General features: G+C 43.1%; 1 protein-coding gene across 1 annotated transcript in view; it reads left to right on the top strand.

Moving 5' to 3' along the window:
* DOCK11 (dedicator of cytokinesis 11) overlaps window positions 1–12551 on the top strand; it is a 120807-nt gene that overhangs the window by 21091 nt on the left and 87165 nt on the right. The window contains exons 3-8 of the mRNA XM_054996040.1: window positions 781–870; window positions 3062–3144; window positions 4499–4568; window positions 7718–7813; window positions 9807–9941; window positions 10821–10998. Of these exons, the coding sequence (XP_054852015.1) occupies window positions 781–870; window positions 3062–3144; window positions 4499–4568; window positions 7718–7813; window positions 9807–9941; window positions 10821–10998 (652 nt within the window). The remainder of the gene's footprint in view (window positions 1–780; window positions 871–3061; window positions 3145–4498; window positions 4569–7717; window positions 7814–9806; window positions 9942–10820; window positions 10999–12551) is intronic.

The following is a 12551-nucleotide window of genomic DNA, read 5'->3' as shown; positions in this document are numbered from 1 at the left end:
GTTGTGAGTCCCAGGCTAAGAACCAAGGACCAGGAGCTTGTGCCTCTAGCCCTACGCAGGTTAAATACCAGCAGAAAAACAAAGATAACCTACAGCTACCATTTAATGGATTCTGTAATCTTCCCTGTTTTAAGCTCATCTGTGTTTTGGCAAGATATCAGACAAATAACTAAATGAAGTAAATAAAATAACATTCCTTTATGGATGCAGTCACAGACCTCTGGGCTGCCCCTCTCTCCAGCATCTTAAAGGCTGTGCAGAGTATGCTCCCAGAGAAATGGAGGGTGCATTCCCATGCCATCTTAAATGGGTTTCATAGAGTTGCCATCTCTTCCAAAGAAAATAGCACTCATTGAAATAAGTTGTTTCCACACATTGATGACTTCCATTTCCTTGACATTCATTCTGAACTACAAGAATCCTAGCCAGGCAGGTTTAAACTGGCCAGGTAGCCGCCACCGCTTCAAAAGGGTAGCCGCTTCAAAAGAAACAGTTAATCTTTTAATATCATTTTTTGAAACACTGTGGTGTGGGTTTGGGACCATCCATCTGACACGTCATGCTGACACGCACTACACGTCACACATCTAACAAAGTGAGCTCTAGCCTGCAGAAGTTTATGCCATCATAAATTTGTTAGTCTTTTAAGGTGCCACAAAGCTCTCAATTCCAAAGTGTTTCCTTGATTAAAAAGATTTACAAAAGCAAAACTGAGTGTCATCTACTTGGTCAAGCCATTCTGTAGTCTTTGATTGTTCCACCCTCTCCGCACCCTTCTAGATCGCAGTTATAGGTCGCCAGCGGAGGACAGTCCACTCCACAGTGCCAGAGGATGCTCTGAAAAAGGCGCAGAGTCTCTTTGTCCAAGAGGTAAGGGCCACCAGCTGTGTTGTTCCAGGGTTTCTGTGAAAATGGTCAGTCCTGCATTTGTCCCTTTAGATAAAGCATAAAACTTTTCCCAGACTTGCCAGTGCTTTGCATATTCACTGAGCTCCTTCCGGAGTCCCTTTTGCTGATGCAGGAGGACTTGGAGAGGGTGCTCTCTCACCTTGCAGGGATGCTCTTTCCTTGTCTTACTTGTTTGGAAAAGACCCTTGAGATAACTGTGATGGCTTGGTTTTTTGCAGCTGAGAGCCAAGCTACAAGTGATTTTTTTTCATGTGGAGAACACTTGATTGTTCTTGCAAGTTTTCCTGGGAAGTGAAGTCCGAGTGTCCTTCCCCTCTCTGTTAGAATCACTGCCTGAAGAGCCAGAGAAAGCCGGTGGTAGCAGCAGCTTTTGCAAATCGTTCCTCCAGTCACAAGCCTGCTGGACAAGAGGGCTCCCAACGATTGTTTGGGGGCGGTCAGCTGCTACTTTCTCCCTGGGTGTCCTGCTCCTGGGGAGCTGCTCTAGAGAAAGCCGCCGTGTCGGTGAAGCTCCAGCCACAGTGACAGTGGAAGAATCTGCTGCTGCTCTAACATGCCCTTCCCCTGCTCCTGAGCTCCTGGAGAAAAACTGGAATGAGGGCATGTTAGAGCAGCAGCAGATTCTTCCACTGTTGCTGCAGCTGGAGCTTCACTGACACGGCAGTTTTCTCCAGAGCAGTTCCCCGGGAGCCAGACACCCAGGGAGAAAGTAGCAGCTGCTCGCCCCCAAACAATCGTTGGGAGCCCTCTTGTCCATCAGGATTGTAACTGGAGGAACGATTTGCAAAAGCTGCTGCTACTGCCGGCTTTCTCTGGCTCTTCAGGCAGCAATTCTAACAGAGAGGGGAAGGACACTTTGCTTCCCATGAAAACTTGCGAGAACAATCAAGTGTTCTCCATGTGAAAAAAGTAACTTGTAGCTTGGCTCTTGAGTTGCAGGGTGTAGCACTGATACAGGTTTTTAATTGAGTTTGCTTTTTTTCCCTTAGGATTCTGGGAAATGTAGTTCCTTGAGCAGTGGCTAGTGATCTCTAACCAAGAATTCTTATCTTTTCAGCAAACTGTATGATCAATCATTCTTGTGAGGGACAGGCACAGCACTTAGCTACTTTTGGAGACTGATTTGAGAAAGGGATCCCTTGAGTTATTTCTTGGCTGTTTAATTTGCTTTGGCATAGTTTTAGCATTGTTTTGGTTTAAGTCTGATTCTAGTTCTATATTGCTCTACGGCATATCGCTTATAAACTTCTAAGAGCCTAGGAAAGGAGGTGTATACACATAGAAAACTGATGATTTTCTCTGTTCTTGTGGGTATGAATTGCTGCTTCAGAATTTAAGTAACAAATTCCGGGCATTCAAGTAAACTCAGTTACAAAATGTTTTTATTAAAGACAGAAACAGCTGGATCTGAACTGACCTAGTTGTGCATTGTTAAAAACTATTATGCTTATATCTTCTTGTGTATCTGCAATGAGACTAAGGGGAGAAATGGATGTTTTTAACTGTGTGTGTGAGTGGCTTCCTCTTTTTAATTATAACGGCATAATCACAGCTCTTGAGGGATGAGTTCTCAAGTGCAAAAGTGATTACAATGCTACTTGTAACAAGCCTTATTTTCAGGGAAGAACGTCTCATTTTTTAAAAAATCGTTGCTCTCCTTGGAATGGCACAATAAGTCGGAGTAAAGACGGAGATTAAACGGCGCAAAGTTCCTAAGCTGAAGGATGCGGGTGAAAGGGAGGCAGTCTATGAATTGCATGCAGCTGATCCCAGGTTCAAAAACCATCCTCTCCAGCTAAAAGCTGTTGGTTGGGAATCACCTTTCTCTGCCTCAGATCCCAGGGAACTGCTGCCACTCATAGTGGCTCCTTGGAGAAACTATGGCCCAGTGATAGAGTGCATACTTTGCAAGTTTCAGTACCTGATAAAGTATTCCAGGTAACAAAGTCTAGAAAAGACCTTCCTCTTTGCGAGAACCATCAAGCTAGGCAGGTTTATAGGTAAATGAACCATACAATCAATCTCTCTTGCTGTCTGTAATTTTTATTTGAATTTGCAGTTATGCATGTGTTGCAGCTGTTTTAACATTTTTTAAAGTCCTGTGGCCAGGACCAATAAACTTGTGTTGAACTTTGATTATTTTCCTTTCCAGTGCATTAAAACGTACAGCTCAGACTGGCACGTCGTGAACTTCAAATATGAGGAGTACTCAGGGGATTTTCGTATGTTGCCCTGGTAAGGAAGCCTCTTCCAGCCATGCCTCTCTGTGGCACTACACACCTTTTGAGTGTAGTCGTGCTGGATAAGACCTGTGGTCCATCTGGTCCAGCATCCTATTTCATAGGCCATTTCCACACAAGAGCCAGTTTGGTGTAGTGGTTAACAGCGGCAGGACTCTAATCTGGAGAGCCAGGTTTGATTCCCCACTCCCCTGCCTGAAGCCAGCTGGGTGACCTTGGGCCAGTCACAGCTCTGTCGGCACTCTCTCAGCCCCACCTACCCACCCCACAGGGTGATTGTTGTGAGGATAACAATAACACACTTTGTAAACTGCTCTGAGTGTGGCATTAAGTTGTCCTGAAGGGCAGTATATAAATGGAACTTTGTAGTTGTTGTTGTTATTTGCCCTGGGTTAAGTAGTATTGAGAAGTGGGTTTTCCTGCTTCACCATAGCATCATGGGACATTCATGCTGAGGGTTTCCTCAGCTTTTCCCCTATCTTTTTAAAACCTGCATTGCTGCAAAGTTTTGGGAAATAAAACAGTAAAGTCTGGACTGCTGCCTTGTAGATGGGAAAGTTCAGACTTTCTTACTCATATGGCAACCATTTTTCCTGACACTGTGCCTATGGTGGCCATTTCCTCCTCCCAGCCCCCATTACTTGTGGGCTTTTTATTTATGTTTTAATTGGCAGTTGAATGTTGTTATATTGATAAAATGTGATAACAGTATGTGTTGCAGTTCCTATATTCCTGGCTTTCATTTTAAAAGAGCAAGTCTCTAGTCCCTTCTCTTGTGGAGATATGCCTTTCCCCTTATATCTCCACAAAGGAAGGGGTTAGTGGCCAGCGCCAAGGAACTGGGCCAGGGAAACTGGGGGAAACCTGCCACGTGGAAGCCATGTTGCCTCTGTGCTATATTGGCAGTCTTACCAGCAGTCAGGAAACCACACAAACCTGTCCCCATATGGAAACCACCATACAGTGGCCAGTCAGATGTTCCTGGGGAACCTTAAGTAGGCATGGAGACCCAAGTCTCATCCTGTTGCTGTCTTCCAGCATTGGTATTTAAAAGGTTACTGCCTCTGAACATGGAGGTTCCATTTAGCCATCATGGCTAGCAGCCATTGATTAGTCACAAATTTGCCTGTTGCTTTTTCAAAAACCATCTAAGCTGTTGGCCATCATTATATCCTGTGGCAGGGAGTTCCATAAGTATGTGTGTTGTGACCAAGTACTTCACACAAAGTGCTGTTTCTGGCTGCACTTATAAATCTTTCATTAATTTAATCATGTTGATGCAGAATGCTGTGAGGGTCTTTGGGGTATCTTTAAAAATAGTTACATAAATAAATATGTTCTGTTTTCAGCAAATCCTTCAGACCAGACAAGATTCCAAACCATGTATTTGAAATTGATGAAGACTTTGAAAAAGATGAGGTGAGAAAACTAGATTGCCCCCATTGCCCCATGAGTCCAGACAGTATAGCTACCTCAAACAGCAATTTAGGCTTACATACATTCAGATACTATTTATGTAATATAAAATGTACCACCCTCTCTTTCCAGAGAATAGTATCCAGTGCTGTACAATGCTGCAAGTTAATAAATGAGATGGAACAATTTTTTTAGGCAGAGCATCTAATTGGGGCATTGTTAACAGTATGTCAATCTGTTCTGCCTTTACAAGATTCTGTTACGAGAATAAAGAGAAGGCTTTCAAACCAAAATTAAAACAAAAAACAAATGGTGGGATTCCACAGTGAGACTTGGAAAGCTCAGCTTTTCTTCCAAAATCTCTCTCTCCTGGGTACTCTAAACTTTTGGGAACTTGAGCAGGCAGATTTCTCTTCCTTATTTTCCCCCTTGTTCTCAACGTTCCACCCCTTCTGGAGAATATTTAGACCTCAAGCTGGTTTTTTTTGTTAATTTACAAGGTCATATTTTTCTGCATATCTTAGGAGCCCTTCAGATACGTACAGCCCTCTGTTGTCTCTCTGGAGGCCTTAGTTGTGCAGCTTTAATCATCCGCAAAGGGGCCAGTCACTTTATAATAATATAATAATAATTTATTTATATACTGCCCTTCAGGACAATACCCACTCAGAGCAGTTTACAAAGTATGTTGTTATTATTCTCATGACAACCACCCTGTGAGGTGGGTGGTGCTGAGAGAGCTCTGAGAAGCTGTGACTGACCCAGGGTCACCCGAAGCCAGTCAATAAGCAATTTCCAAAGTGGCTTGCCTCTTCGGAAATTGCTTATTTCTGACTTTTTTTTCCTGCTTCGGAAATTCCCAAGCGGGAAAACTGAATATTTTTTCTTGCACACCCCTAGTTCTGACTACATTTAATGATTTGCAGAGTGTGAAACAGACAACCTGTGCTTGCTACATCTGAAAATAGTATTGCATTGTTTTAATAATTATCACAGATGAACTTTTTGGGGAATTCTTTTCTGTATTTAGGACTAACAAGGGACACTGGGATTTGAATGCCAAATGGTTTTTAAAAATCAGCTGTGAAGGTGCATGGTAGGGCTGGGAGCCACAGTGGTAGGGAATGGGGACTTTCACTCGTTTGTGTCATGCCATTTTTCCAATTGGAAGTGTCCCACTGGGGTGCTTTAAACCCTAGTAGGGGAAAAGACATATTCTTATCTCATGTCTGTCTTTTCCCCCCTATGGTGCTTAAAATCAGCTGGGAATGGGGCATTGCTGATCAGGGGAGTGGTGCAGAGAAGAAGAATTGGAACACACACGCCTTTTTAGTCTTGATCTAGATTGGACTCTCTATGGGTACTCTGCCAAATTATTCACCTGGAATTACCGTCATAGAACCCCAGCATTGCACTTATTTAACTCTGTTTTCCAGGCTGGCTTGTGTTACCTAATGTAATTTCTTTTCACTTGTGACCTTTCTCATTCACCAGTATCAAACAACCCCATGCAAAAGATGTTACTGCCAGAAGAAAAGCTAATGATGTCACTCCTGTCCCTTTCAGTTGTTGAATGACAAACCATTAACCTTGTTGGAAACTCTCAGAACAGAGAGACATCTTGCAAGGCACTCTTCCATCAGCCCATCAGCCCTTAATTGCTTTTGATTTTCACACCATGTTTCTAATGTGTGACCAAATGCTGATTTGTATGGTTCGCAGCTCCCTTGATAGAATCACAGATCTAGGTCAGGGAGGGCGGAATGCCAACAGAAACAAATGCTAACAAAACATTACCAAGGAAACCCATCCCTCAAGGGGATCTGCAGTTGTGGGATTTTCAACGGTAATTCCTAGAAACAGAGCTGGCTCCAGATGGTGGCAAGATCAAGAATTTGCCGAGGCCCAAGGACAGCCCCAACATGGCTGCCCTTTTCATTTTGCATAGGGCAATCATCCCTTAATGGGCATCAACACTCCACTCCCAAGCAAGCAGTCTACGAGTCTGGGGGGAGTAATTTAAACCTTCGGGGAAATGGAGAAGGCATTCTGGATTTAAGGCAGCTCTTTCTTCCTACTTACAGTGAATGACTTCTGACAGCCAGCAGAGTAGACTGTCCAACCAGCACTCTGGATAAAATCACAATCTTAGATTTCTACAGAAAAAGGGAATCAAACCTAACATTAAGGAGGTGGCCAGTGGCCATCAGGCATCACAGGCCTCATTTAACGTGTGTTAAATGCATATATCATAAACATACCTGTATAAATAAAACTCTCTTGTCTGGAGTTTTCTGCTTTTCTTTCCTAACTTTTACTTGTAGTTTTGAGGACCAATTTATGCTAATGTTGCATACTTGGCAGTCAGTAGTGGATTTAAAGGTTAAGAACTACTGGCACAGAGCACCAAAAGAGGTGTCATGAATGAATTCTCAGTCTATGTACCTTCCAAGTTAAAGGTGTTATATCCTGAGGCCCCCTCTAAGATTTTGGCGCCAGCATTACCAAGTGTTGCCAGTCAGCATTGTCAAGCTCCCTGGCTGCTGCTGGACTGGGGAGTCCTTTAACCATAAAAGAGAGATGGAAAATAATTGCTGCCATTCCCTTGGAGATTATACTGCTGGTAAAGGTTTCCTAACAACAGTGAAAGAAAAAAAAGGACCTGCCATTTACAAGATTTTTTTAAAATTATGGGTGAAGGAGGACCCAATAGAACATTGAGAAAATTGGTAGAGAGAAGAACAAATGGAAGGGAGATTAATATCTTATTGTCCTTCCTTGGCCTTGAGTTCACAAGAGAAAGCAACCCAAATTACCTCAAAGTCATTATTCTGGAGCAAAGAAAATGCCTTATTTGTGTTTACAGTAAGTGTGGAGGCTCATACCCTATTTTTGAAATCCAAGGGAGATCATCTCATATGTCATGTGATGATATCCCAGGGTCTTCTGCTGTTGACTGTTTTGGGGGGGGGGAATCTTTTTGGTGGTCCCGATCCATTATTCAGGGAGTGTTCATGGCTGAGGCTATTTCCACACAGAACAGATTGTACTCCATGTTCTTCTGGAACAGAACTGGAGTAGAGGAACATCACTGGGTTTCATCTTCCAGCGCATCTTATCTCTCTGCAATAAGTCCATATTTAACCTTCCAGGATTCCTCATCGTTGTGCTCGCAGAAGGGTGGGGTAATAAAGCAAGGCTGGTTGTACAAGGCCAACGTCAACAGCACCATCACTGTGACCATGAAGGTGAGAGAATCTCCAAGTCTGCAGTTTGTAGGTGCCTTGAAATGGAGACGGGCTGGGGCAGGGTGGGGGGGGGGGTTAGAGGTTTCATTAGATTAGATGGTGCTTTTTTAATTTTATACAATTATTACAATAAAGAAGACAATGGAGAAAACAAAAAAATAATAGCCTTACAAACTACTCAATTCATAAGAGGTACAATTATACATCACTATAAACACTCTATAGGTAAAGACCCTATACACTGTGATCAATGAAGGATGTCTATAATGTTTGTTTGGGCTATATTTCTTCACCATTGCAAATAAGTTAGCCTTATAATGAGGAATACTTCCTTTACTTTTGTTTTTCAATATTGTATGTCTGAAAGTAACTTAATTTCCAACTCTGATCAAATTCTAGCTATTGTAACTGTTTACAGGAAAATATCTTGAATCTTCCTCGGGACTGACTTGAAGTTATTTAACAACAAAATACTTGGGAAAGATGGTATATCTGTACCTAAACCCTGCAACAAAATATTAGTAATTCTTAGCCAAGAATGGTGCTTGTTGTATTGCAAGATGCACCAGAGAGGGCTAAGGCAGAGAGGCAAAAAAATGGCCTGTTTCCACTTGAAAATATAAAAGCCAGCAGTTAATCGTAATCCCGCCACAGCACTAGTCAGAATCCCTGTGCCTCCTGCATCTTCTTACGGAAAATTCAGTGTAGATTGCAATGAAAATTAGAGTGATGGCTTGTTCAGTTTAATGGGCACTGCCAGTAAGGACTTCAATGGGACAATATCCTGTTGACCCAAGACCTACCTTATGGTTCCACCACTCATACTTTTCTGGGAACTGTGTCCCTGGAGTGGCATTCTTTAGATCTAAAAAAATAACATAAGGTTACTCCTACACTGTTACAGAACATAGAGGTCAATTCCAGCAGCAGGAAGTTTGATTCCACATTTCCTGTCAGGAAGACAGTAACATGTGAATTAGCTCTCAAACCCTTCAGCAATGCAGGCAGTACAAGAGTCTTCTTCCATAGTGGTGAATGGGACAGTTACCCCTTCGTATCTCTAGCACATTCTTCACTGCAGTACTGCTGAGGTTGCTAGTTAACTATAAATCAGTCTGGTCTCTTGCAACCATGTCAGCAAAAAAGAGCAATTTGGTTATTACTTCCCCATTGCAGAGTTTGGCATGTTCCCTACCTCCAGTTTTATCCCTTCTGCTCCTTCGCTTGGTTCTACCCATTCCAGCATGGCTTACTCTGTGTTGGCAGAAGACAATTCCTTCCTATCCAACCCTCACTCACCCCCAATCCCATCCTCCTCATAAAAAGACAGTCTCCTGTTCCTTTTGAGGTGTTTTTTTAAATAATGGAAATAATTGATTTTGCTGTTTTTCCAAGGTGATTCATGTTACTTTTATAGAAGCGAATCCTGTGTGTTTATACATTTTTAGAGGCACAATAGCCACTGTAATGGAGCAAAGTTTTCAAACTATCCTGCTGGGGCCATTTTCCAATAAGCTAATTTCGTGCATGTCTTAAGTGTACCAAAATATTCACATTTTCAAAATGCAGGTCATGCTATGCTGTTTTATAGATACAAGGAACAGAGTACGTTTCAATGGAATTCCAGAGGGATAGATTTGATGTTAGCCTGTTGTAGCAAAAATAAACAGAGCTGAAATGTCTCTGACTGCACATGGAATCTGGTTGTTCCTTTCAGAAAGTAACAATTTTCTACAAAAGAAAAACTTTCCAAATAGGGGGAAACCCATAATTCATGCAGTATGTTTACATTTTGTTTGTTCCTGCATTTCCCACATTGAAAGGTGTTAGATTTTTCTGAACACTTTGTGTAAAATGGAAGAGCCCAACAGAAACATCTGTATAAATTGCTCAAACAAAAAACCCCACAACTGGTCAGAGCAGATTAGCTTACCGATCCTACCCTGAACCATTGACACATTAATATAACGGTTTGTCTTCATTTGTTTGGCAGGTGTTCAAGAGAAGGTACTTCTACTTGACCCAGCTCCCTGATGGTTCCTACATCCTTAACTCCTACAAGGATGAAAAATCTTCCAAAGAGTCCAAAGGATGCATCTTCCTGGATTCATGCATTGATGTTGTGCAGGTGCGGTCTTGAGAAGGACTTGCTCAAGCACTATGTGCTTCCTCTTAATTCCTTTGTCTTACTGAAGGGGAAAATAATGCATGCCTGTTTTACATTGCCCTGATCTCTCTTTTGCTGCCTGCCTGCTGTTGCCACACCTCACTGGTGACAGCCATTTACTATTTCTCTCTCTCTCTCTCTCTCTCTCTCTCTCTCTCTCTCACACACACACACACACACACACACACACACACACACACACACACACACACACATTTCGTGTATGGATCTCTGAATGTCCCATCTTCTTTGACCCACAAGTGGCAAAACTGTGTCTGAACTCCACTACTGCACACAGCCAATGGAGGTGTCACATGTCCAAACACACCTCCATACAAAATATTTCTTTTGCGTAGCAAACTAGAAGGTTCTAGTTTTGCCTTCTTCCTGTTATATAATAATAAGAATAATAAAATTTGATTTATATACCGCCCTTCAGGGCAACTTTAACACCCACTCAGAGCAGTTTACGAAGTATGTTGTTATCTCCACAACAATCACCCCGTGAGGTGGGTGAGGTTGAGAGAACTCTGAAAGACCTGTGATTGACCCAAGGTCACCAAGTTGACTTCAAGTGGAGGAGTGAGGAATTAAACCAGTTCTCCAGATTAGAGTCCCGCCGCTCTTAACCGCTACATCAAACTGGCTATGTCTGTATGTATATGGAATTTTTCTTATATGGGAAGGGACTCATTCTGTCATTTGAGCCCTTCCTCACCCACCCCCCACTGCAGCATGAAGTGGCACGGTCACGACCGACACATGCTTATTGCCATACTTACAAGAGAGAGAGAAGTGCCTCGTTGAAACAAAGCGACGCCTTTGCATTACTTCCTACAGTGCCCCAAGATGCGCCGCAGCGCATTTGAACTCAAGATGTTGGATAAATACAGCCACTATCTGGCTGCCGACAGTGAGCAGGAAATGGAGGAGTGGCTGGCAACGCTCAGGAAGATCATTCAGATCAATGCAGAGAGCTTGGTGCAGGAAAAAAAAGAAGCAGCGGAATCTCTGCCAGGTCAGTTTGTGTTGGGGCCAGGACCTTGGTTTAGCAGTGTGGGTGCCCCTGCTTTTCTCACTGGCCCCGTGGGGGACATGCTCATCTGACCATGACCAGTCTTCAGGTGCCAAGGACTTCTGGCTTTTCTGGGATCCTGACTATCTGCAATGTGGACAGGGGCCTTTGGTCATGTATTCTGTTTGGCCTTGATATAGCACCTTAGCATAGGGGTCATTTTACTTTCTTAGTGCATGCATAAATGTGATTTAGAAAGAGGGCTTACTGGGGTGTGGGATGTCCTTTGAGGGTGTACATACTTCCCACTACCTTCAGAGTGCATTTTATAGATGTTCGTATCAGCAGATCAAGCACTGATTGAATCACTTGCTTTCCCTTCTCCAGAATCTCTGGATGGGCTTGTCTGCCATTTATTTATTTATTTATTTATTTTCAAAAGGCTGTATGTGTTTAGGCAGTGGAAGGATGGTTTGTGCCTTGTTTGGGGTGAGAACATTTAGGCAATTGAGTTGTTTCATATCTTGTTTAAGAAAGAGGAGGGATAAAAGGAAGTTTTCAAGTGCTGTGAAGCTGCTTCTGCATGAGAAATGTACACTGTCATAAGGCAGCAGCAAGGAAATGCAAATTGCAGATTGAGGGCTAGGAAGACATGGATTCAAATCCTACCTCTGCCATGAATCTCCCCATGTGGCCTTGGGCTGACGTCTCTTTCTCTGTGAAAATAAAATGGAGGAGGAAAGAACTAAAATCCTTGGAATAAAAATGGAGTAGATAGGACTGATATTGTTGCTGAATCTCAGTTTGGGAGAGGATTGGGTACGTGTGACCATAACTGTGGCAGGTGTGCTTCCTAAATGAAGCAGCCTCTCTTTTTATGCATGCATGAACACACCAAAAATATCCTAAGGTGTCTCCTACTGCTGGGAATAAAGGCTGCCATCAGCCCCGTTGAGTCATCTCAGCCTCAGATCAGGGAGGAGTATAATGCAGCCCCTGAGTCACATGAAGCTGCCTTGTACTGAATCAGACTTTGGGTCCGTCAAGGTCGGTATTATCTATTCTGACTGGTAGTGGCTGTTCAAGTTCTCAGGTAAAGGTTGTTCACATCACCTGTTATCTGATCCTTCTAATGAGATGCTGGGGATTGAATCTGGGCCATTCTGCATGCAAAGCAGAAGCTCTGCTCCTGAGCCATGCCCCTCCCTTCCTTGTCCTTCACTCCCCCCCCCCAACTCAGTGTTTGTCACATTGCTGAGCCTATGGTGGTGTCTGCCCCAGCTGTGCTGCTTCTGGAATCTGAACTAGCCCTGCCAGCCTTACATGCCCTATTTTTGTTCCTTCCACAGTCCATCACCCTCATAAGAGGAGAACTTCCACTTCATGCTCCTGGAAACGCCTTTGGAGGCAGTCTGCACATGGTGCCTTGTCTCTGTATCCTCAGATCTAATATTGTTTCCCATCTTCCAGATGTGCCCCTGGCCACTTCACTTCCTAAGCCAATCCTCAGTCATATCAGGCATGAAATAAATAAAATGTCCAACACTCAATTTTAA

This window comes from Eublepharis macularius, chromosome 13 (assembly GCF_028583425.1).
Source record: "Eublepharis macularius isolate TG4126 chromosome 13, MPM_Emac_v1.0, whole genome shotgun sequence".
NCBI lineage: Eukaryota > Metazoa > Chordata > Lepidosauria > Squamata > Eublepharidae > Eublepharis > Eublepharis macularius.
This window is presented reverse-complemented; position numbering and strand designations above follow the sequence as displayed.